A 26810-nucleotide genomic window follows, 5' to 3' on the forward strand; every position below is an offset into this window, starting at 1 on the left:
AGAGAGAGATTTTTCTCCTGCCAGGAGGGAAAAAAAATAAAAATAAAAATAATAATAAGGGGGGTGGTGGGTGGGTGGTGAAGGAGGGGAAAAAAAAGCAAGCAAAACAAAACAAAAACAGGAATGTGTGTTTTGAGCAGGAATGAGGAGAGCTGGGAGGACCGTAAGGGGGTGTGTACAGAATTTCATTAAATTGTTACTTTAAGATTGTCTTCTTAAAAAAAAAAAAAAAAAAAAAAAAAAAAGGAGGGGGTGGAGAAGCGGGAACGGAGGAGGCAACCGGCGAAGTGGAGGAAGGCTGGGTAGCTCGGCCTCTCCAAACTGATTGATTAGTCATGATCCCCGCAGTTTTAACAGGGACTCATTCAATTGGGAAGGTGGAGCGCTCGGGAGCAGATTAGCATACGCTTGTTTACTCATCTTCTGAGGGCTTTTTCCCCCCTCTTTCCTTTCATTTTGTGAAGAAGGAGGGAGGGGAGGGGGGACTGGGGGGGGGGAGAAGGGGGCTGTGGCTTGTGTTATAAAGGACGCAAAAAATAAATAAATTAGAGCATCTTTGGGGGGGAGGGAATTCAGCGGATCAGTGTCTTAGAGGAGCTTTTTTTTTTTTTTTTTTAGAAGAGAGAGAAATCATATAAAATAAAATGAAATAAAACAAGGAGGAAGGCAACCAGCTGTTAGAGGGGGGAAATAAGGCAGATAAAGGAGCGGGGAGAGAAATTAATTGCCAACCAGGAGGAGTTGGGCTGTATTTTTCAAAGGTGGGGGGAGTGGAGCACACACCTTGAGGAGGGAAGCGAGAAAGAAAAGAAAAAAGCAAGTGGAAGGGGGGGCTCGCCCAAGAAGGGTGAAGAAGCGAAGAAAGTCGAGGCGCCGAGGCTCCCAAAGCTGGCAGCTCCCGGCGGCGGTGCAGGGGCGAAGGGGGGGCGGGGGGGACCGTCGGACATGCGGCTCTGGAGTTGGGTGCTGCGCCTGGGGCTGCTGAGCGCCGCGCTGGGCTGCGGGCTGGCCGAGCGCCCCCGCCGGGCCCGGAGAGACCCGCGGGCGGGCCGCCCCCCGCGCCCCGCCGCCGGCCCGGCCACCTGCGCCACCCGGGCGGCCCGCGGCCGCCGCGCCTCGCCGCCGCCGCCGCCGCCGCCGCCGCCGGGCGGTGCCTGGGAAGCCGTGCGCGTCCCCCGGCGGCGGCAGCAGCGGGAGGCGAGGGGCGCCGCCGAGGAGCCGAGCCCGCCGAGCCGGGCGCTCTATTTCAGCGGGCGAGGCGAGCAGCTGCGCCTCCGGGCCGACCTCGAGCTGCCCCGGGACGCGTTCACGCTGCAAGTGTGGCTGCGAGCGGAGGGGGGCCAGAGGTCTCCGGCGGTGATCACAGGTAGGCGAGGGCTCCCCGGCGGGGTGCCCGGGCTCGGGTGGCGGGCCGGCTGGGGGCTTGCGGGTGTGTCCGTGCGGGAACCGCCGGGCCGGAGGCGCCAAGGCACCCGGGGTGAGCTTGGAACCTCACTTTGCCCCATCTGCGGAATGGGCGCACTCGGAAGGCTTCACGCCTCGCCCCTCCGGGAGGAGCGCAGGGAGCGCTCCAGGAGGCCCGAGACCCGCAGTCAGTGAGGGCTGGTCCCTGGGGAGCCTGCTGCACGTACATCGTGTTGGAGATGGTCAGACGTACTGTCTCTGGGATGGAGGGGAGGATGACCCAGTTGGGATGCATGTGAAAAGAGGCTAGGGGGATCATTGGTTTGACTTTTTAATGGAGGTGACCTCTCTCTTCACTTAGCCCCGTTACCCCGAAAGCCTACAAGGACAGGGTTGTTATGATAAGCAGGACTTAGAAGTCCTCAAAGTGCCCCAAAGTTGTTCTCTGCTTGATGCCTGCCTGTGAGATGCACCCCCTTCTCCCCTGCCACACACACATGCACACACACACACACACACACACACACACACACGTCCCATGCCCTCGCCTTGAAAGCCCGCTGCTTGTCACTCCCGGCTGGGACAAGACCTTCCTAATGCACACCCATCCAGTCTTCCCCAACTAGGCTGCGAAACGGGGCACTTTCCTCATTTGGGACTTTTACGAGCCCGTCATGAATTTGAGTTCTCCCTCCTTACCCTCCCCTTCCTTGTTCCATAGCAAAGCCCATAGTGAAACCGGACACTTTGTGAGGGCTGCAAACCTTAGAAATGCTCCAACATCCATTTTTCCCCCTCTAAATGAATCTGTGGCAATGCCTTTAATACAACTGGGGGGCGGGGGGGGGGGTGCGGCGATGGAGGAGAGAAGGAAAGTTTTGCCTCTTCAGACTGAGACTGGGAGATTCCCTTCCTGCACAAACAATCTTGCCGTGTCCTAGGACGTCTTAAAGTGAGAGTAGGGGTTCCCCCTTCGCTGCAGCCAGGAAACATGTGGAGGCGGTTCGTGATCCCACCCCCTTCCACACACACTTTCTTCGAAGGGAAAGCTGTGAGTTCTTCCGGCAGTTCTGCTGCTTTCTGTCTTGCCCGTGGACTTTCTCAAATGTGCCGACGCTGTTCTCTTTACGTGAAGCCCATTTCAAGGTACCCAAACTCTGAGGCTGTTACCAAGAATCTGCCCCCAAAGCTCCCAGTCTCCCGCTCCCAAACCCAGAGCAAGAAAGTGACTTTCCCCCACATCTGACGTCATCACATGCTGTTTTTTTTTTCCTTCGGTTCCCCCCCACCCCAAGGAGAGGGAAACTGAGCTCATTCACTTTTAGCCCCCAAGGTCCTAGGCACCTAGAGGGGGTTATACTGTAGAATAGGGATAAAATGTTATTTATAATAATAACGATGATGGTGACAGTTCAGAGCTGTGGTATGTTTACTTCTCTTTTGGAAAGCACAGAGCCTGCTGCTTGGAGATGATAAAAAAAAAAAATGAGTAGATCTGATTTTTCCTAAGCTGTACCTGTCATGCTAGTGATTTGGAATGCTTTTCCCTCCAGAGGGAAAGACCCAGGGTGACATAGGTATCATCAATGAAAAGGCAGTAAATACGTCTTAAAAAATTATATATGCGTGTATGTGTATATATCTATATACACACACATATATACATAACACCTGGGATTCCACAGGAGCCTGCTTTATAAACGTCTGTAATTCAGACAAGGAGCCTCTCTTCACACGCGTTCTCTTGAGCACTCATTCACTCTTTCACACAAAGATTGTGCAGTAAAATACTTTAATTGGATGGGGGACGTTAGGTTATTATTGCTTGTATAAAATGCCTGGCCCATTTTATGTGTGGAAATAACATTCCTCTCAAAATGAAAAAAAAAAAGGAAAAAAAGAAAGAAAGAAAGAAAGAAAGAAAGAAAGAAAGAAAGAAAGAAAGAAAAGGCACTGCTGTCGTGTAGCACCAGAAAGCCAGGAGCTTTTCTCCTGAGGATTCTGGTGGATTTTTTTTTCCTCCCCTAGTTGAGTCTGAGCCAGAATTGGCGGTGTGTAAACACCTGGCCCCGAGCCAGAAAAGACTCATTCTGCGTATCCTCCGCACCGTACAGACTGTTGGACTCAAAAGAACCTGCTTCTCCTTGAATTAAAAAGCAAACAAACAGAGGTTCTTTGCAGAAGCACTTTCTCAGCTCCTTCCTTCGTGTAAGTTCAGGCCGGGAGAGGCAGGGCCCTAGGTGGGTCGCTTGGATGCTGGTGCCAAGCCACGTCCTCCTCGCTGCGACCTCGGGTGCCCAGTGTGCTGCCTGACCTCTGCTGGCTCCCTCTGGCTGGGCGTCGCCACTTTCGTAGGAATCCCTGGTCCCCTATCTTGAGAGAGCAGGCATCTCTCAGCAGGGACCGCGCTGCTATTTCAGGCAGAGGGTTGCTGCCTTGCTGTCAGGCCAGGCTGCCTTACATCACTCTTTGCTGCAGGATTCAATTGGGTTTCGTAAAGGTCTAATTTTACGGTGCTGTTAACCGGGTCTGTCGTCTGGCAGAGGCAGGCCTTGCCGCTCCTGGTAGGCGGGCTGTGCTCCCAGATCCGCCCGGGATGCTATTTCTGCCCCGGTTCAAACTTCACTGACACCAGTTCAGACAGGCGCTCGGAGAGGCAGAGGGAAGGAGTGAAGGAGCAGCGTGCTTCTGAAGCTCAGAAAACATGCCTTTTATTTTTCCAAAAGGGAAGAAGAAAAAAATATATATATTAATAAATAAAAAGGGAAAGGCTTATGCAGACAAAAACAAAGCCAAAGTTAGAAAGTGCCCGTGTGCAGGCTTCTCCTAGGGGCCCACCAATAATGGGGAGGGGTCTTTAGAACCGAAGAATTCTTTAAGGCTACAGTGAAAAGGGGTCCACAGGGGTTACCCCCATACATACCAGTTCTCTGTGTAACCGGATAGGGAGACAGAGAGGGGAGGGAGGGGTGCTGCTGGATGACACAGCTCCTGGATGGCAGGACCTAGGTTTTAATCTCAGGCATCCGGTCTTCAGGCCTTACCCCCTGCACGGAGAGAACGTGTCTAATAAACACCATCACCTCTTCCCCCTCCCAGACCCACCACCCAGGCTCAGGCTGGCCTTTGCGCACAACAGTTTGGGCTCCCTTTCAAGTCCGGGGGTGGGGGGGCTGTCTTACACACTCCTTTGCTTTTGTCCCATACCAGGCACGATCCAGAGCTCTGCCCCTCATACCCAACTGCCCCCTCTCCAAAACCCTCCAGTTGGAAAAAACGAGAAAGAAGGAGAAAAACACTCCTTTGCTTTTGTCCCATACCAGGCACGATCCAGACCCCTGCCCCTCATACCCAGCTGCCCCCTCCCGGAAACCCTCCAGTTGGAAAGAACAAGAAAGAAGGAGAAAAACAAAACAATAGACTCAATTTGCTCCATGGAGCAGAGGCCCCAAGCAGCAGTTAATCTTGTTAAAGTTTCTCCTGACGTGTTAGATAAGTGAAATGTGGACCTCACAAGTGCTGCCCTCCCCCCACCCCATCCCTTAGTGATCCAGAATTCCTGCTCTGAAGGAGAAAGGGATTTACCTGAATCCCGTCCAGCACCTCGGCTTGCCACGCTTTTTCCTTTTGTTCTAAATGTCGGACTGTTGAGTTTGCTGGCTCTTCAGAAGAGTCTTTTTTTATGTTCTCCCTTCTGCAGCCCCCACTTCCTACCACCCACCCAACCCCCCAGAAAGAGTGCCTGCCTTTTCCCAACTTTAGAATTGCTGCAACAGACAAGGATAGGATTCAAGCGGTCCGTATATTAACACGGCTCGCCCCCAGCTCTCCTAGTCGCATCCAGGGTCTGGAATGTTGCAAGGGTTAGAAGCCAGTTTTAGCAGTCAGGTTACTTAAGTGAGAATCCCCCTCTGCCCCTAACTGGCTGTGTGACCTCAGGCAAGCTAGTTGATTCCTCTGGGCTTCAGCTCCCTCACCTACAAAGTGAGGATAGCCCACGTACCTACTCCTTAAATGAGCTCACACAGGGGAAGTGCTCCATAAGGGTCACTCTTACTACTGGGCATGATTTTCCAGAGATGTCCGTCTTAATTTTATGGGTTGAGGACATTTAAAGGCAGGAAGGAAACCAGCCCTTCCTGGGTGCCTCCAAGGGGCTGGGCACCACGTGAGGCACTTGCCTTGTGTCTGCAAGTTTCACCCTCACAAACACCCTGGGAAGTGCACATCATCTCCTTCTCCTCCTTCTTCTTCTTCTTTTTTTTTTTCCAAATGAGGAGGAGATGGAGTCTCAGAGAGTTGAAATGACTTAGTCCACAGTCCCACAGGCCATCCTGTGGTAGGCACAGCCCAGATGCCAACTAGAGTTTTAAGCGCCTGTTTCCTCTGCAGTCTTTCTGGGGAGAGGAGAAAGGACTCACATCCCCTTCTTTAATCCTGCTGTAGAACGTTCCCATTCCTTTCTGCATTTCTGGGTGCTGACCGTGCACCTACAGATTTAAGAGGATAGAGAATGAGTATAAATCTCACGTGGAACCCTGGATTTGACCTAGCAGATCTGTTTTTCCTTTCATGCCAGATTAGGCAGACTGGGCTTGGAATGTCTCTTGCCAGTTACTGGCTGTGTGATTTGAATCAAGTCGTTTCATCTCCCTATCCTTTTGTTTCCTCATCTGTAAAATGGGCAGAATGACACCAGGATAGTGCAGTGAAATAAACATGCAGGAAGTACCTGGCACGATGTCAGCTCATATTAGGGACTCAGTCGACAGTAACAGGATCCAGCAAATAACCACGTTCCCTTTTCTGGTTTGCTAGCTTGGCCTTCAGGAAGCTGGGCCTATTTGCACTGTTAGGACATCCCCTCTTCTGTTACTGGGGAGTCTGTCTAGAGTAGACCATGTGTCCCGGGGGACAATTAAACCCCCCACCCAATCCCTTCCTTGCGTTTCCATTTCCTCTTCTTTGACCTACTTGGATGACCCCTTGGTGGTAAGAGCCAGAGGAAGTGTAGAACCACTGGACCAGTGAATAAGGAAACCAGTTAGCACTAAGGAGAGCATGCACCCTTGGGAACAGAAGGCAGACAGTGGGCATAGTGGGGTCCAGGCCACAGATCTACCGTCACATGCCTCTTGCTCCTTTCCCAGATGCCCTCAACTTCCCCTTTCCCCCAAGCAGCCATTCACATGGACAGCTGGGGGTGATGGAGGCTACATCATCCTTGCCCCTCTGCATAGAGGAAAGCAAACTTGGGGCTCAGCGGGGTGGACTTCAGGAAGGTGGGTGGTGCACGGTCAGCCCAGGCATGAACTGGAATAAGCCTCTCATTGTGCAACTGGGAAACTGAGAACCAGCGTTATACAGGGGTGGGAATTAAACCATATTCATAGACTGTGCCTTCTCAAAGGGGCCTGGGAGATCGTATTGTCTAGCAGTTCACAGCCCTGACAACACTTGGAATTATTAGCCTGCAAAACATCTTGATGCCTGGGCCGCATCTCAAGGATTCCGACGCCATGGGTCTGGCCTTGGCTTGGGCACTGGTGTGTTTCAAGGCCTCGTCAGGTAATGTGGAAGGGCCGCCAGAGGGGAGATTCACTGATCCAGTAAGATCTCTTTGCTCTGCAGGAGGGGAAACTGAGGCACAAAGGGGAAGTAGCCTTTCCCACTTACTGAGCTGGTTAGCAGCTAAGCCTTTAGAGAAATTTATCTGTCTCAGTTCCGAGTCACCAAACACCAGAAAGGACCCTTTTTCCTTCATTCTCAATTCCCCTGCTGACCCCAAACCCCTGGGTGCCACAGCCCTGACATCCCACGTTTCCAGAACCCTTCCTGTGTGTAAAAGTACACTCTCTCCTTCAGGTGCCTCCTCTAAAGTGTTGACATTCCTGTAGGGAGGTAACCTTGAGTTGTCTGCATTTCAAATTTTTATTTAACTAATATAACAACGTAATATATTTTTTAAATAATATAATAAAATAAATTAAGTCAGTTTTATTTATTTTAAATGAATCTCTCCCAAGGGGTTGGGAGGAGAGACTTGGGAAGCTCGGTTCCGAGGCGCTCTCCACTTTCCACTGGGCCAGTTGTCTGTTGTTTCAGAGAGCCCCCGTCTCACATCACTCCGAAACCAGTACTGGCTGTAGGTGTCTTGGATGAGGAAGAGAGAAGATCCCCAAGCACACTGAGTATGAGGACCCTCTCTGCAGCCAGGTTGCACCTTGTTTCCCTAAGGCTAAGGCCAAGGGCTCAGGAACCCAGCAGGTGCCTGTTTCTCCCCTTGGCTACTGCCTTTCATTTATTTCAGTGTCCCCTCATCTTTCCTCTTGCTGCACAAGGACTCTACTTCATGCCTTGATGCACTTATTGGAAATACTTAACTGAGGACTGACCTGTGGATCTTGGCCACTTGGCTCCTTTGAAGACCTGGGACTCAGGAGCTCGGAGGTCCAATAATGGCTTGGCCTCCTCTGAGCCGTGGGCCCTGAGGCCTCCAACTCAGCCACCAGGGCCTCAGGGGAGAGAATTTCAGGTTTGCTGACCTTCAACATCCCCATGTCACGGGGTGTCACAGAAAGCTGGTGAGACAGTGGCGGCAGAAGCTCTTGGCCAAGGTCAGAACCCGGTCCACATGTCAGCAAGAGGAGGAGGGGCCGGAAGGTGAGAGACGTGAGGGATTTGTGCCATCAAGGTCATTCCTGGGAAGGCACCTTTGTTTTTGTTATTCACATTGCAAATGATAAATAGTGATCAAGTTAGCAAATCTTTTCATACCTGTGACCTCACTGGAGTTCTTTGATGTTAGAACTTCACAGATCTGCCGAATCCTATCGCTTACTTGTTGCGTGACCTTGACAAGTGCTCATTGGCCCTCTGTTCTCAGGGTGCATACAGAGAGGCAGGGACAGAATAGGGGCTTTCAAACTGTGCCACACAATCTTAGAGATCCCCTGGGTTGATGCTGAAGGGCAGGTTTTTGCCTCCCCCCAACTTTCCCCTTCACCTTATTCTGTACAAGCTGTGCAATTCTACAAGATTCCATTTGAAGGAATGGGCAGACTCCTCAGCAACACAGTCTGAAGGGACAGGGGATGACATTGACGAATTATTGTTAATTCTGTTAAGGTGTGATAATGGTAATGTTACTGTGTATTTTTAAAGCCCTTAGTCTGTTAGAAATGCATACTGAAGTACTAATGGGTTAAAGACCAGTATGTCTGTTTCATTTGTGTAAAATACAGGTATAGGGGGTGTGGTAGATGACAGAAGATCAGCAGACTGATAACTATTGTGGAAAACAGGTGATAACCATGATGGGCTTCAAGATATTTTTCATCTGCCCTTCTGTGTGTGATTAAGGATTTCCATAATAGAAAGTTAAAAATACGTTAAAAGTTTGAGCGCCATAGGAAGGCTTGAAGTCTTAGATCCCTGCGTATTCCGTGGGCTGAGAGGTGTCCAAACACTGAGGCGCCAGCTTGGAGAGGGTCAGGGACTCGCCCAAGGTTACACAGCAGATCAAATGAAGGTCGGGATGCAGTCCAGTCTTCAGACGCTAGGAGCTCCCTCTGCCCTCCTCTCTGCACACCTGCAAACCTGGGTGACTGAGCATCCTGGAAGAGCATGAGGAGAGGTCTAGGAAGGGCATGTTGGAGGTGCCAGTGATGCCCTGCTGGGCAATAAGAAACTTTTGAGTGAGGACATTCTTAGCTCTATGGAGCCATCGCACACACTGTGAAGCATTGAGCATTTTGTATCATGCCTAAGAATCCCCCCGGGATCTGCTAGTCATTGCGACAATCCAATGCACATTATGACAATACACACACACACACACACACACACTCCCATCTCTCACTTTTCTGGCTCCTCATTTATCTCCATCTCCAATTGCCCTGGGAACCTTCTAGAAACCTTTGGAGCTCTGGGGTAATGACCTGCATCTGCCTAATCTCAGGAGAAGTTGACACTATCAGGAAACAGGGGAAAGGAGCATGTGTTTACCGAGGAAGTATTTTGTGGTGGTTGATCATAGGACCCAAGAGTCAGCCAGCCTGAGTTTGACTTCCTGACTCTCCCACCTGCTTAGCCGCATGACCTTGGACAAGTTACTTAATATCTCCAAGCTTCACTTTTCCCATCTGTAAAATGCGGATAACACTGGCTTCTACTTCATGGGGTTGTTTTGAAGATTAACTGGGCCTCCATGTGGAAAATGCTTAGTAATGGAATCTAGACCATGGGTAAGCACAGTAAACGTTAACTCATGTTGGTGTTATGTGTGTCCGACCCTTGCCACCTTGCCACACATTATTTCTAATTCTCTCAATGACTCTGTGAGCTGGACGGGCTTATCTCCTTTGGCAAAGCCAGGGATTGCCTTTCTCTTCTTTACCACTCGGGAAAGATACATTACTGTCATCTTAACATAAAACAAAAAGTAAAGTGAAAGGCAAAAATACAAACACTTTATTGTTTCGTATTATAAAAGCAATGTGTGCTCATGGTAGAGAATCTAAGGAACACAGATAACAACAAGGGACACTGTAAAAAATGTGTCCATCCCATGCCCAGGCATCAGCAAGTAGTTATGAGTTCTTACACATGAGTTATGTGCCAGGTACAGTTTGGGACCCTGAATACAGAGCACTCAACAGAAGAGGAAAGTAGCCTTGCATTCAGGGAGTTTATGTTTGGGGATGGGGGAAGGCAGTGGAAACAGAGTGTAAGTGAGTGAGTGTATCGCACATTTATGTGTTCATGAACAAAAATAGAGAAGAAGGTCTGGTGAATGCTGTGGGGGTCGGGTTGCAGGAGGAGTGAGATTTAAATGGGGTGGTCAGGGGAGACAGTAATGAGAGTGGCATTGGGGAGGAGTCCTAAGAGCAGACCCGAGGCCATCTAGAGAAGGCCATAGTATATTAGAAAAGGAGGAAGAGTGGACTAGGAGCTGGGAGAGGTCAGTTCTAGACCAGTTCAGTCTTTAGCTTGCTGTGTGGCTTTGGGAAGGTCACTCTTCTTCTTGGGCCAGTTTTCCTCATCTGTACAATGGAGCAGGGATGAATTTATCTTTGCCCTAGAGACCCTCCTAGGGTCTAGGACTAGAGATCTCCTAGGATTCCATAATCCTAATCAGGACCGACCTAAGAAAAAATTGTAAAGTTGGCAACAATTCAGTTCTTTTCTGTTTCTGGTGCATTTTCCTCCACTAGGTGGTGTCTGTGCTTGTCCCCCTCAAGGGCCCAGTGCCCACATGCTTTCTGCTTCCTCACCCCTGGCAACACTCTCAAAAAAATGACATGGTATTCCTTCTTGCTAAGGTATCATTGACTGACAACAACTTGGAACACTGCTCTTCCATAGAGATATATACTTTCATATCTCCCCAGAAAGCTTTATGTCAAAAAGCAAAGTACTAATGGGTAGAATTGTAGTCAAAGACTGACTGAAGACATTATTTAGGTAATATTGGTACTTGCCAATAGCTGGAAGCCATCTCAATCATTTTGCTAAGCATCACTGACCTAAATATCCAGAGAACTCACAGAGTGACCTTTCCAGTGGTCACTTAACTTGGCGAATGGTTAAAATACTCACGTTTCATAATTTCTTACTCTACGAATGCCATTTCAGGCAAGTTCGTGGACATCACAGTAGACCAGTGGCCTTTTAGGGCTTGTTTATCATTTTAATCAGGTTATTCCATGAAGTAAAATACCTAAACTCTGTGGTCCACGGCCATCTGTTAGCCTGTTTTCCTTCTGGGAATCCCCAGCACTGTCATCAGTGAATTACCTCTTGCTCCTTATTCCCTCCTTTCTCTCTCTTTTCCTATTCCTCACACCAAACACGTTTACTTTGGCTGCTTAGATGTTTCTTAAAACAAGAAAGAAACAAAACAAAAACAATTGGTTTTCAATATTATTTGCCACAGACCCAGGGTCCATGGAACCTGGCAGAGTAGGAGAGGTGACCCTGTTTCAATTTTAGAGAACCCGAGAAGGTCCCAGGTTCCAGTTCACCTGGAGGAAACAGAGGCAGAAAGTCTAGAAAGCAGGAAATCACAGCTTGGCATCTGCAGATGTAACTATGGGGAGCGTGTTCAGCCTTTTGTCTTCAGGAAGCCCGTGGTCTAACCTGGACCTATTCCCTTTGTAATCAAGAAGTTACTCCTATAATCTGTCCCATTCCATCTTTTCTTAATTCCTTTTGCTCTATAGACATGAAATGTGGCTGGGCAGAATATGACCAAATGTGTTCATATAGGAGGGACTATTTTCCCTAATGAGATTGTAGATCTTGCAGCTACAGAGGCTGCTGAGAAAATAGAAAAATATATGATAACAGGCCAATCAGGAGCAAGATGGCCTTGCTCTAAGAGATGCAAAGTACCCGGGCAGAAAACATAAGACGTGAATACACACTGTACTCTGTTTTGTGAAATAACAATTCCATGTAATTTCCAAGAACCAAGGTGTGTGAGTCAGGACTCACCTAAGCCATTCTTTTCATCGATGAGAAACCGAGGGTTGGTGAGGGAAATGCCTGGCCCAAATCAGTGAGCTGGGTAAGTCCTCTGTCCCCTGAGTCTTAGGCCACACCTCCATCAGCTTGTCTCCTAACTTTGCATTCTTTACCGTCGGGTAATCACCATCTCTGCTGACGAGCACCATTGATCTGCAGGCTTTGCTGAACTCCAGACTCATAGATCCACTGGAGATGTGAACGTGCACTTCAAACTCAGTATGTCCAAAGCTGAATCACCTTTCCTTCAGAGTTCCTTGTGTTCTCATTTGGTGTCACCCATTCTAGAGAGATCACACACCGTATTCAGTCAGTCACCCATTTCTATCCTGCCTCTTAAACATTTTTAAAGCCAATCTTCCCTCTTCGTAGCTTATGCCCTCTGCATCTCTTGCTTTGCCCTTTTTCCTAGTATCGTAATGCCCTCCTCTCTGGGCCTCAACCCCCGCACTGTACCCCTTCAGTCTCTCCTCCAACACCCAACAGTCAGTCTTCCAGAAAATGCAAATATGACTCTTTCACCTCTAGCTAGAGACCCTTCAGTAGCACTGCCATGATCTGCAATTCCCCCAGATACCCTAGGCTCTTTTCACATCACTTTGTTTAGTTGGTGTACTACCTGTGTCCCCGTGTGCCATTTTGCAGAACACGTCAGCTTCCACAGGATTCTGCTCAAGGATCCCCTCTTCTGGGAAACCCTCCCCAACTGCTCCCCACCTCTCTTGTCCATCTGTCTCCACTATACCCTCTGCACATATATACCAAAGTGCCTGGAATTCTCACATTTAATTGTGTGCACACTGGGGGTCATCGCCACTTCTCACTGCCTAGCACAGCCTTTGGCTTATAAAGACACTATATACATTTTTGTATAATGAATGCATGACTGGATAAGAGAACCAGCTATATGCCTGATGACTCTGAGAGCCAGAGCTCAGGAACCTCAGGCATGTTGCATTACGTAACCAAAGCACATGACCTAACCCGTGCGTCACACTCAAAAACATTACACAGTGGTTAATTCCATTTCCCCTTGAGCAAAGAAGTCAGGAGGCAAAAGAAATCTGGCCTTCCAAAACAGGGGGGAGGGGGGCAGTGCATTTAAATGCCTCCTCAAATCACATTTCGTCCTCTCTAATCCAAGCCACATTTTAGCCTTGGCCTTCCCCTCTCAGCCCCTTGCCTGTTTGCAAATCATTTGTTTTGTGTGTGCACTACAGCACATAATCCCAAGCTTTGCTCTCCTCTCAGATTTCCCCCTCTCCCCCTAATCGGGTTCTTACTGGGCCTCGAGTGTCCTGGCAGTCATATCTGTTGCCTGGATTTTCATCCATTTCCCTCCATCCTGATAGGGGGGCCTTCCCATCTGCTTCCCTTGATCTTGTGAGACCTTGTGGTGACCTCAGGATCTGGAATCCTCTATCCTCTGTTTATATACCCTTGGGAGAGAGTATGCATTCTCAGCAGTAATAACAGTAATAAAAGCAGCTAGCTTATAATGAGCACTTACTATGTGCTGGCACTGTGCTCAGTGCTACACTTTGAACCTTCTGAATTAGGTTTAGGCAGTTACATGACTTGCTGAAGGCCCCAGAGCTAAAGGGTGGTGGGACTGGGGTTCAAGCGTAGGCCAGTTTAATTTTATCTTTATCCATAGGCTTAGAGCATGGCTTGGAACACAGTAATTGTCCAGTAAATTTTCCGTGTGGGGAGAAATACATGCATGAATAAATGGATGAAGAGATGAATGAACGAATGAAGGAATGAATGGAAGATGGTGCCCCCAGTGGTGCAAACATTTAGCGATTGGTTATAGAATGAAAAGGGAAGGAATGGAGGGAGGGGGAGATGGAAGAAGAATCTGAATTAATATTATAAGATTTCAAAGACATTGGCTGAGAAATCTCTTTAGTATGCAAAATATATTTTATTTGCAGGTGACTTTTGAACCAAAGACCATTGGCATCCATGAGAGCATTTCTTACCTATAAGTAGTCTACTGGGAAATAGACACTTATTTCAAGGCCGCTCTCTGCCAAAAACCTTTCTGAACTCCTTGTTTGGGAATCATAGTTTAGAATCCTTCCCCCACCTATGCTCAACGGAGGTCACCCTCTGAGGAGGGGCCTGATGCATTCTGAGCCGAACTATGGGGTTCCCAGTAGAAGAATGACCCTGGTGTGGCAAGGGTGATTCATGGTGTGTTCTCACTGGAACTGATTAAGCCCCTGTAGAGACAGTACTAAGCTCTCAGGATGACTCCTTTATGGAACAGCCCCCATTGGGCTGATTAGATCTGATCCACTAAAAACAAACAAAATACCATATCTGGTTCATCCCTTTCCCAATGACGTTAGACTCTGCTTTGTTAAATATGCTCAGAATACAGGTAGAGAAACTGAGGTCCGGGCAAGTTAAGTTATTAAATTAAGCTGAGTTGATTAATATTAAGCAGCAAATCGGCAGCAAAATCGAAACTAGAACTCATATCTCTTGACTTCCAAATCAGAGCTCATTTCACTGGATCACTTTGTTTTCCTTTGAGAGAGTGGTGGCGTGGAGGAGGGGAGGGATATGGCAGTTATATCTGTGGGTTCACATTAGTGAGCTTATTAGGAAACACCATATAGCTGTTTGATAACTTTTCCTAAGCACTTCTTGTGTGCCAAACCTCTGTCCTAGGCATTCTGTGATGCTCAGTAGGAAATGGCAGTTTATTAGAAGTAAATCTTCCTCCCTTCCATCTCTCCATTCATCCATCCACCCACCCATCCATCTATCCATCCATTCACCCATCCATCCATCCATCCACCCACTTAATAGATGCTTATCGAGCAACCTTTAGTCTCTGTGTTTTATACATTGAACTAGGAAGTGGTGACTGAAAAGAAGCATAGGGCACAGTTCCATCCCTTGAGGAGCTCCCAGTGCTAGCAGCGGAAGCAGACTGGTAAACAGATACATGACATCATGGTAACTGCTATAACGAAGCAATTAATAGAGTCCTGGGGAAGCAGAGAGGCAGAAACACTGTGTTCTTGAACACCCGTGTTTATTACAGGGCTAGAAAGTGGTTTGAGCTTTCAGCGGCATAAGAGGCCCCTTCCACCTGGAAGGGTCAGGGACTTGTTCATGAAGTAGATGGCATGCATATGTATATGGAGTGTGTGCTCTGCCTTGCATGTGGATATATCATGCATGCCATTTTAAATGTAGAGCCATAAATCAAGTTAGAACAATAAACACTTTTTGATTCATGTCTCAGCTGAGGACATTGGCCCAGAGTAGCTTTTAGGAGCATGACACTAGGAAATGATTAGACAATTCCATCCATCACCATCCGAATCAAGTCCAGCAACCCCTTATATCCACCCCTCATCACATTTATCACTCTGTTGTGTTTGCCTTTGTACATGTCTGCCTCTCCCCACTTGTCTCCAAGCTCCTTAGGGGCAGAGACCTCGTCTGTCTTCATCTCTGTTTGTTCCTTGCTTTAGCACAGAGCTGGCCCTGCCCATCGGTGTTCAAAAAACTTTGCTAAATAAATTGGAGATGGCTCCAAATAAGAAAGAAGACAGGGTGACTGGGAGTGGGTGCTGTGGAGGCAAGGCACTTTGAGAAATGACAACGTGGGCCCTAGTCAGGGCCAAGCAGTGAAGGCAAACATGAATGGACCAGCCATTAGATATTCCTTTGATTCTCTGAGCTGACCAGTTACCTGTGTGTGTTTTTACCTCCCTTCCCTATCACTCTGCCTCCCTTTCTGTCGGCTGAGCCAGTGTACCATTCTGTTAGCTTTAAGTTCTTTCCCCCATGGTTTTCTGTCATCTTCTCCAGGCCCATCCCTGGAGAGAGCTGCTGAAGAACCAGGTGTAATTGTGTGGGATGAGCCCATGTTCCTCCAGCAACCCTCACCTGTGCCTCAGAGACCTCCCAGCAGATAGGGGAGCAGGATGATGGCAGAAGCATGTTTGCTGTGCTCAGGGCACCTTCCCAGGGCCTGGCCCATGGCAGAAGTTCAACAAATATTTGTGGGGAGATTTCTGGATGAAAAAATGATGTGAATTTGCAACACATCTGGGCCAGTCTCTTCGGTTCAGAGATGAAGACTCAGATGTCCAGATGAGGCAAGAAAATGATCCCAAGTTCCATCCCAAATTGGAGCAGAGGAGGATCAGAGCCCAATTTTCCTGAGCATTCCTTCTGTCCTGCCATATTGTGTTGGGATTTGAGCTCGGCTCTCTTGAACTTGGTCACGCAGGTTTTAGATCATTGAGTCCTGAAGTTGGATAGGACCCAAACTATCCTTTTACACCTGAAAAGTCTGAAGCCCAAAGAGGGAGTGAGATTTGCCCAGGGTCCCACACTTTTGGTAGTGATAACACCCAAACTTCCAGAAAACCTCCGTGTATCTCCACATAGCCAACGAATAAGGAATATGTGCATGGCACTATTAGAGAGGTGGCATTGAGCAAGATAGAGCAGGTCCTTGCCCTCATGGACTTATATTTTTTTCTGGGAAGAGAAAGATAATAAATGAGTCAACAGTTGTAAGGACTTGTATATTAATGGCAAGGAGTGTTAAAAGTGGTTCATTAGAGAAGACTGGAGTGGAGGGACTTTGGTTTAGGTAGTCAGGCTGAGGCTTGAATGACAGATGAGAAGGAATAAACTATATGAAGACAAATGAAGAGTGTTCCAGAAGGAGAGAGAGAACATAGCTAGCATACAGAGCATGAGGCAGGGTAAGTGGAGGATGCTGAGGGAGCAGGTGTGCAAGCCCCTGGGAGACGAGTGCCCTCAGCTGAAGGTAGTACAGGTCATGGAACCTGGCTTCTAATCCAAATGAACTGGGAAGTTAATGCAGTTTCAAACAAGGAAGTTACAGGATCTGGTAATCACTCTCACTTCGATGTGGAGAATGAATGGCATGAGGCCAAGAATCTCGTTTATACCATGAGCAAGGTTTACATTGATTATGGATGATAGTATTTTACTAATAACGTAGTATTTTGGTTAATATCATTACCATTCATTTCCTTATGAATACCATTACCAACTAAAATACCTTAATAGCACTAACATTTTAGATCAACAGAGAAGCAAGGTTTTCTTGCACCCTCCAGGAGGACTTGAATAGTTTTGTGAACCTGAGAAATTTTCTGTAAAAATGGAAGGTGTACACATTTTTCTGGGGGGAAGTTGTCATCAGTTTATTAAAGGGTTCTATGGCCCCCAAATGGTGACTTAATGCCTAAAAGCAGGGGGCATACGAGGTCATTTCCTGAAGCCTGTACCCAGCTCTAAAATCTGAACACTCTAGGAGATCTTTGAAAATGAGAATGTTGATGTTGAGTTGTCATATCAGACTGAGGAATTGCACTTTCCTTCATCTGTACCCTTGTTGGAGTAAATAGAATTTAGGGCTATTTTTCCTCTGAGGAGAAGTTAGTTTATTCCTTAGAAATATAATCTACAACTTTGTTTATTCAAACTCTGGTCTGAGTTTCTCTGAGTTTTAAAATAGGCAAGTTCACTTCAAATGTAGCCCGAGGTGGTCCTGATCATAATTATTCACTATGGAGTTTACCCATGAATCTATGAATCCAGATTTCCATCCACCCTTCTATCCATGCATCCTTGCATCCATCCACCCATCTCCCTTCCTCCCTCCCTTGCTCCCTCCCAGTCATGCATCCATGTATCCATCCCCATCCACCCAACCAACCATCCAGCCAGCCAGCCAGCCAGCCATCCTTCTCTTCTCTCTACCCTTCCATCAATTCATATCTTCATCCATCTACCCCTTCATCCATGCCATCTGCCATTTACCAGGCTGTGTGCTAGGGCTGGGGCAAGTGTTAGAAGACTCCAGTTCTTATTCTTATGCCACTCTCAGTCCTTGAAAAAAATCCCGAGACACCTCCACTGAGCCCTATGCTTCTACTAGACAACAATTTGAAAACCCCACTTTAGAAGTTGAAAACTACTTTGAAAAAATTCAGCTGCTCTGCTTGCATAGTTATATAATTATAAGTATTCCCAGTAGTGCTCCGAATCTGAGTCTAGACTACTGGAGGTTCCTTTATCGACACTAATATTTTAGATCAATAACAGCTGCCATTCTTAGGTCAGCAGGTGGTGGAAAACCAATAGAGAATGTGAAATAGAGGCAGGGATCTTTGGGAAAGGGCAGGCTTCATAAAGGGAACAGAGAAGGGAGCTGCCAGTCACTTAACTCTTGGGACTCTCTTTGCCCAGAACCCCCGAAACCCTTGTTTAGTGATTCTGAGCCTTCATGCTCTGTGTGTGCCCCTGGATGCATGATGTAGCAGGAAGCCGTCGTGGCATGGGGTTGTTTCAGTTTCCGAAGCATTTTCGACATGTACCTATCATATTCCCACTCGCCTTGTAAAACAAGCATTTTCATTTAATACAGTAAGGTCTTTGTATTCTCAACAACAAACACATGGTCTAAGGCTCTCGGACACAACCTGCCTTTTTCTCCAACACCACCCCCACCCCACTCTGTCCACCCTTACAAAGCCCAGTGTCAGCAGAAATATCTGTTTACAAACAAGGGCTCCAAGAGAACAGTATCAGTAGCTTACACAAACCTCTAAAATATGTCCCCAACTCTGTCCTTGGAATCCCTGTGAACAGTGTGTGTCACTGGCAGCAGCTTTCGTGGAAGGCTTTCTGCCTTTCCATCTTTCCATCTGTCTTCATGTCTGGCTTCCTCTGTCTCCTTCCACTTATTCATTAAAACCATGAGGAGTCTGGACTGGGAGGCAGTCAGATGCTGGCCCAGGGCTTGTGGGCTATCTGGAAAACAGAGCCCAGACAGGAAGTGCTTGCAAACAGCAAGACAAACTCAGACACATCTAACCTGTAGTGTCATCTGAAGCAGAAGGCTTATTAAGTGGGTGGATCTAATAGTCACATGATCATGCAGCTCTAGGTCATTTTTCAGGGAGTATCAGGATTATCAGTGACTGAAGGGGCTCTCTTGCCTCTCTCTTGAACTTGAAACTACTATAGTTCCCTATTATCTATACATAGTAAAAGGTAATAGCTAACATATTGAACACATTCTATGTGGTAGGCACTATTCTGAACACTTTGCATCTATTAAGTCTTTAATCCTTAGAATGACCCTCTGAAATAGGTACTATTGCAATCCCTGGTCTCCAGCTGAGAGAACTGAGGTACGGGAAGTTTAAATGACTTGCCCAAGGTCACACAGCAAGTAAATGGTGGAATCAGTCCTTGGAGTCCGTGTTCCAGACCAGGTCTAAATTTCTTAGCCCCACATTCAGCTTCCTCCCTGAATACTGTTGCTTACCATAACTTTTCCTAGTTCCTTGTATCTCGGTTTCTCAAACTCAGCATGGTTGATGTTTTGGAACGGATAATTGTTGGTTGCAGGATATTTAGCATTGTAGAATGTTTAGCCTTGACCCACTAGATGCAGTAGCGACCCCCACCCCCAGTTGTGATGATCAGAAATGTTTACATAAGCATTACTAAATGCCCTGTGGGGGGCAAGATATCTGCTGTTTGAGAACCATTGTCTTACATGGATTTTTTTTTTTTTTATTAAAGAGAACGTGTTCCTAGAACACGTATCCCTACCTCCACACTTTTTCACATTTGGTTTTCTCCTTGACCTTTCAGTGTCCTTGGCCTCCTCCCCATCAGTCTGCTCTGTTCCAGACTCTTTAAGTTCCTCAGCATCTTTTACAGCCAGGGAGGAAATACTGGCCTGTCTGGGTTACTGATCTGCTTTGTTTTATGCTTTTTTGTGTGTAAAAAAAAAAAAGCCAAAATGGTTTTGTGACCATCTCCAAACTTTCCATTTAAAATCCCCTAAATATTCCACGGCAGCATTGAGTTAAGAGCTCAATTCATTTCATGCGTTTAGTGATGTTTATTGGGTCAACCATGTATCAGGTCCGAGGCTAAGCACTCAAGAGCACAAAGTCAAGGGAGTTACAAGACCTGCACCTCAAGAACTTATGTAGTAGGCTATCTGAGCAGAAGAGAAGCTTCACGATAACTCTGTACCCTCTCCCAGTTGAGTAGGTGGGAAAACCAACCCCCGGAAGGTAGATAATAATTGGTCAACATCATTCAGAGACCAAACCCAATGCTGAACTAGATTATCCTCCTCCTAGTGGAACAAAACTAAAATTCTGAAGTCCCAGGGATCTCTAACTAACATTTATCATTCTAGAGCCTTAACGAGGCCCTGTGGGTTGAATCATAATTCATGATTTTATGGTATAAAGACAGTAGAAAATTAATATCTGAAAAGTCTGCCAGCCCTCTCTCTTCAAAAGGTTGTTTATACTCCATGCTTTCCTTTTTAAGTCTTCAGTAGGAACAACTCCAGATTGCCCCATGAGCACCGGACAGGGAGTCCTCAGGCACAGACCTGTCTATTTCAGCAATGTGACCCTATTGATAAGACTACGATGAAACCCTGAGCTAATGACCTCCCAAATCCCCACCCATGGACTCTCTTCCTCAAAACCACCAAAGATTCCCTGTTGTCTGTGGAACAGACTTCATATCTCTTGGCGTGACATTCACAGCCCTTGGCACCGTGGTCTCAGGCAGCCCTTGCAATTTCGTCTCCCTCTGCTTTGCTGCGCACCCTCAATTCCACCAAAAGCAGAGGTCTTGGGGCGCCTGGGTGGCCCAGTCAGTTGAGCGTCAGACTCTTGATTTTGGCTCAGGTTATGATCTCACATTCATGAGTTTGAGTCCCGCATGGGGCAGAGCCTACTTGGGATTTTCTCTTTCTCCCTCTCTCTCTGTCCCTCCCCTGCTCATGCTCGCTCTCAAAATAAATAAATAAACTTAAAAAAAAAAAAAAAAGCCAAGGTCTTTCCCCATGTCCAGAGCCCTTTTCCAGTGACAGCACAACACCTAGCCTTGCCTCATGTTTCCCCTTCGGCTGGGAGGTCTTTGCCCAGCCTCCCCCACCCAGTCCCCATTCCTTATGCGGGGCTGTCTCTGTGTCACTCATCCAGGAAAACTTCCCTGAACCTTTTTTTCTCATCCCAATCGAGTACTCCTTCTGCTAAATTCTCTTTGCTTGCACCTCTACTAGAGGTGGATTATATATTATGCTTTATTATACTTTATACTTTATTTGTGGATAATTAAGAACTCCTTGTCCTCGCTCAGTCTGTTTTCTCCCAGCTGGGAAGCATAATTTAGAAGTTAGGAACAGGGACTCTCCAGTCTGATTACCTAGGCTCGAATCCCACCTGTGTGACTTGCCAGCCAGTTACTCGGGCTTGGGCAAGTTATCTGTGCTTCTCTGAGCCTCAGTTTCCTCATCTGTAAAATGGAGATAATAATACTGCCTCCCTGCTTGGATTGTTGTGTCGCCTGCCTGCACTGATCCACCCAACTTCCCACAGCGCCTGGCACACAGTGAGGGCTCGGGGAACATCAGCCATCACCACTCTCCCTACACAGAAGAGTAATTCTGGATGGCACCAGCCGTGCACGGCAGAGTGGGAATCTGCCTGTCTGGCCGCGTCCCTTTCTTATCTCATTTTGCCATCGCTCTCCCTGAAAGGCTCACCCCTGGCTGTGTGGGCCAGGATGAGGTGATGGCAGGCTCACCCGAAAGAGGAGCTTTTGTTTCCAGAGCTCAGCCCACGCTGTCTGGGGTGCATTTTTACATAACTTGCCGTGGGTCTGCATCAGTTACGAAATTTACATCACTTGGCTCACCCACGTGGGAACCTTCTCCATCCCTCTCAGCTCTTTGGGTTAAGCTAGAGGTGCTCAGTGACCCTCCCGGTGCTATTTTGTAGATGAGGATGTCAGGTCCAGACATGGAGCCAAGGCCAACTTATCTAATAGGCACAGCCAGTGTGGTACCCGAAGTGCAAGGTACTTTTAGGGGCCAATAAAAATGGCTTAATATCTTTTAAAATCAGAAGAAAATCATCTATATAATAACATGTATTATGTAATGATGGATCCAGCCTCTTGACTGTATATATCTTTATGCCAATGCAATCATAAAATATAATTATATATATTTATGGAGGAAGGGAAAAGTGCCCAGGGCCCAGGAAAGTCATGATGTGACCCTGAATGAAAAGGAATTTGCCCAAGATCAGTAATAGTACATTAGTGGCAAAGCAGGGCAAAAGTTCACGGCTTATGACTCCCAACTTAGAAATCTTATCCCTGCAGTTTCCACAGACTCCCTAGAAGTTATTACACTACAGTCTTCTCTTTTCAGCAATGAGAAAAGTGGACCAGAGAGGGGGTGTGATTGGCCGCATCGCACAGCTTAGTTATGCCAGCACACGGCTAACTTACACTTTCTTTACCAATTCCTTGTTGCATTTTGCATTTTACACATTGCATTGCATTCCCGTTCCTTTTTGCATTTTACACAACCACCAAACCTAGTGACTGTGGATGGAAGCCCCCGTTATACAGATGGAGAAATTGAGGGCCAAGAAGTAGAAGAGGCTTACTCAGGTTGCAAAGATGTCACTCCTGCCTCCACATCAGGGCTCTTGTTCCGGTACTCTAAAGATGGCTTGAAACTTCAGAATCTCCTCAAATTGGGTTTCCTCACAAGCCGTGGGCATATTTCTTTCATTTGCTCATTTATTCACTCATCCAACAAATGTTTACTGAGTGCTTATATTCTAGGTATTCTATAGAAGGCTCTAGATGCAGAGTGGTGAACAGACATAGTCACTTACCCTCTTGGAGGCTCACTTGCCCCATTTGCACAAACAGAATCATACGTTTCTATTTTCCTCCCTTTATAGAGTTCTGGGAAAAGCAAATGAAATAATTAAGACTCTTTTTGTACACTTTAAAACTTCAGGAAAATTTAAGAATGCTTCCTGTATCGTTATAACCAACAGTGTATAATCAATATAAGGAAGCACTAAAAAACATGAAGAAATAAATATTCAACTAATTTTAAAATAATTGTTGCTTATATTTATTCACAGAAAGGATGAGACATTGGTTAAGCACTTGACTTTGGAGTCAGGGAGCTGGTTTCTAATCTTGTTTATGTTATTACAAGTCAACAGACCTTTGCTAAGTCAAGGAAACTGAGTCTCGGTTTCCTCATGCATAAAATGGGACCAAGAGACCTTATAGTCTAGTTGTAATAATTCAACGAGATGATGCCCATAAAATTCTTGTCCTGTACATGGCACGTCATAAATGGTGGCTCTCTTTATTTCTCAGTAGGTTTGCGTGGCTCTGAGTGGCATTAGAACAAATCAGAGTAGTGATCTCAGGGATAACGTAAGGAGGCAGGTATGATAATAATAGGTTATTGCTAACTGCATATTAGTAATTCCTGGTATATCCACATGGCATCAACAGAGGTGCTAGCACTAGGGAAGAGCTGGTCTCTTGTGAGAGGGTACAGGCTGTGTCTGGTCATGCTCTCCACCCCAAATGTCCAGGTAGGACCTGATACAGTAGATGTCTCGTGAAGATGTGTTGGATGAATTGGTGATTGGATGAGTAGATACATTAGGCAGGGCTTGGGGATGTTAACTTGGGGGAATAAAAGAGCCAGGGATAACACAATCAAGAGACTCAGACATCTTCCCGGCTGTCCTGGGATAGAGGGCACAGATCCCTGGAGATCAGGTCCTGGCCATCTGATCCACTGGATGGCAAAAAAAAGGGAGGTGATTTGGATTCACTGAAGGAGAACACTGAGAAATGCCCAAAGGGGCAGAAGCCTTCTTCACACGGCACGGGGTTCTCTAATTCTGAATTGTGTACAGTCACTTGTCAGGATGCTGCACGGGTGATTCAAGCAGGAAGTTAGGTGTGAAATGGATGATATAATTAACTTTGAAGGAGCCTCCAGCCCTGACTATGCACGATTCCATGAATGATGAAAGCTAAGAGCTTGAAGAATGTGGAGGGCAGGACGGAATGGTCCTTGAGAATTGTCTGGAATGTGGTGTCATAGTCTCTGAGGTTTGGTGAGTGAGCGGGAAAAGCTTGTAGATCTTCATCAAAATGACCCAGAGTGCGCTCTCTTCTCCAGGGCAGCTCCAGCATCAGTACCACTTAATCTGTCCGGGTCTGGTTTGGGTAGGGCAACTTCTAAAGGCAAGCAGACCGAAAACGCACGAATCCCCCTCTCTCCCTTCTCCTCCTTCTCCTCCTCCTCTTTTATCTTCTCTGTCATTTTCTTCCTTTCCTCCGCCACTTTCTTTTTCTGAAAGTTTGTCTGCTCCAATTTCATGGACAGTGTGTGAAATAGAGAGCAAGGAACATGCCTTTCTATTTTGGAGAATAGTGTCGGAAGGGATAACGTTTAACAGCACAGAGGAAGGGAGAAAAACTGGTCACAGTTCTGAGGAAAAGGAACAGACATTTATTCCCTTCAATAAAAAGTGTAGCCTGTGTTATGTGCTATGCAAATGAGTGTTTGCATTCTCTCACTAAATCCTCAAAATGGCACTGTGCGTTAAATACTGCTCTTATCAGTTTACAGTTGAGAAAACTATCAGGTAGGTGAAGGGATTTTGCCCAAGGCTACACAGCTAACAAGTGGCACAGCTGGGATTCCGACAGATAAGACTTCATAGTACACGTGCTTAAGCCATGTACCATGCCAGTGCCCGGGTGCCAAGTTCTGGTATGTTCATGATCTCATTACTTCCCCCTACAACTGCCAGGGGTAGATAGTATCACCCCATTTTACAGATGAGAAGACTGATACTAAAAGACATACCCTGACTTTCCCAAGTCACATAGCTATCGAATGGTAGGGCCCGCGTTAAATGTATATTTATTGCTCCGTAAAGTCCTGACCTTTCCATGTCCACACAGCCTGCTTACATATGAGCAAAGGAGGCAGACTGGAGAGTCAAGAACCAGAGGGAGACACAGGTGCACCGTGAGCCCTCAAGAGCACTTTGCCATCCCAAGCATACCCTGGAGTCTGCATATTAATAAAACTTACGGGTTTCAGGAACCTTCAAGTATACTCTTGTGAACTTTGCCTTACATCTCGATAGCCTTAAATCGTTTACAAGGAAATATGCATACATTTGTCTCCTTTCTTTCTCAAAAGAGGTCTGTGAAGTATACAGGATAAGACTTTTTAATCCCTGGAGTATACATGGGCAAGCTGGGGCTCAGAGAACTGAACTCCTCCAAGGTCAGACAGTGAGTAAATAAGGTAAGCAGACTCATGGAGTGAGAGGGCTCTCAGGTAATGGTTCGCAGCAGGAAAAACAAATGCAGGTGGAGAGCAGACACAGATACTACCATGGGCACTCTTCCCGCTGTCCCATGCCGTCTTGCAAATGGCGATCTGGCCCCACGTGTTCCCTCGCGTGGCCAATACATCGGGGCATCTGAGCTAAGTCCTGACCCTGTGATTTCCTTCAGAGGGCTCCTCTTGGTACCTTTGCCTCTCTTACACCAGGAGACCTAGATGTCTAGAACTCAGTGTAGTTTGGGATAAGCCTCCAGCCAGGTGTGATTTATTTCAAGCCTCCTCCTTCCTCTGAGCCTACGATCAATCCTCTGAGTCAAGGGGAGCCCTGAGGAATGCGATGCTGAGGAGCACTCCCTCAGGTCCCCACCTCGGTGACGTCCCAGCTCTCCTCTGAATGCCTGGTGCTGCTGAGTCCTCCGGGGTCATTTTGGTGGTCTTCCCCCCGACTGAACCAAGTGCAGGGACCATGGGTATACTTAACCCAAATCTGTCTGTTTTAATCACTCTCCTCTGGACAGATAAAAGCTTTCCATAGGATTGCTCTCTCAAGCATTCCTCTGTGGCTTTAATACCAGCCATTAAATCATGGAAGGGAAAACAAAACAAAACAAAAAGGGACCGGCTCCAACCTTTAGCTTTTAACTTTTTTAGCCTCCTGAAAAAAACCCAGATTTTGGACCCAAATTCCCCCTTTCATACCCACATCCTCTTACCTCTGCTTCTGTTCCTCTGGTAGAGGATGGTCCTGAAATTGCCTTCTTTCCCTCGACTTCTTCCTCTGAGACTATACATCTCCCACAGTGGGAACCAAGGCAGGGATGTCTGATGGACCTGGGATCTCAGAGTCACAGGGAGTCTGAGACAGAAGGGGCCCCTGTGGCCATCTGATGTGACCCTCCTACCTCCTAGGGCAGGGTGTGGGGATGCCTAGAGAGGGGGTACTGCTTTCCCAGTGACCCACAGCAGAGCAATGGCAGACCTTGACCACAAGAACCTTGACTGTGGGCCAAGAGTTATTCCCACTGAAGGAAAGCATCTGGCTTTAGAGTTGGCCTGGTTGTGACTCCACCACTCTTTCGCTGGGATCCTTGAGGGGAGATCACGTTGCTTCTCTCTACTTCAGTGTCCTTGTCTGTTAAAGGACTGTCAGGAAAGCCCACTACACGGGATCATGACAAGCAGCGAGTGGGATCTTTTTGCCTAGCAGAAGGCCTGCTACCTAGAGGCTTTCAGCAAAAGTTCCTCATCCTTCTCATTATTTGAAAATGCTGCTCTGTCACCAGCCAAAATGACCCGGGTAGAGTGTCCTTCTCCTTCCATGTCCACTCTACCAATGAGAGAAAAACAAATAAAGAAATTTTTTTTTAACGTTTATTCATTTTAGAGAGACAAAGACAGATAGAGCCTGAGCAGGGGAGGGGCAGAGAGAGAGGGAGACACAGAATTGGAAGCGGGCTCCAGGCTCTGAGCTGTCAGCACAGAGCCCGACGTGGGGCTCAAACCCACAAACTGTGAGATCATGACCTGAGCGGAAGTCAGATGCTTAACTGACTGAGCCACCCAGGAGCCCCTGAGAGAAAAACAAATAATATAAACTTGATATAATTGTCATCCTTTGCTA

At 47.1% G+C, this 26810-nt stretch overlaps 1 protein-coding gene across 1 annotated transcript in view; it reads left to right on the top strand.

Annotated features, from left to right (window-relative positions):
- Positions 1 to 539: 539 nt before the first annotated feature.
- PAPPA (pappalysin 1) overlaps positions 540 to 26810 on the top strand; it is a 244000-nt gene continuing 217729 nt past the window's right edge. The window contains exon 1 of the mRNA XM_019453913.2: positions 540 to 1366. Coding sequence (XP_019309458.2) covers positions 946 to 1366 — 421 coding nt within the window. The 5' untranslated portion in view covers positions 540 to 945. The remainder of the gene's footprint in view (positions 1367 to 26810) is intronic.

Source organism: Panthera pardus, unplaced genomic scaffold (assembly GCF_024362965.1).
Source record: "Panthera pardus isolate Hobbes unplaced genomic scaffold, ASM2436296v1 HiC_scaffold_20, whole genome shotgun sequence".
NCBI lineage: Eukaryota > Metazoa > Chordata > Mammalia > Carnivora > Felidae > Panthera > Panthera pardus.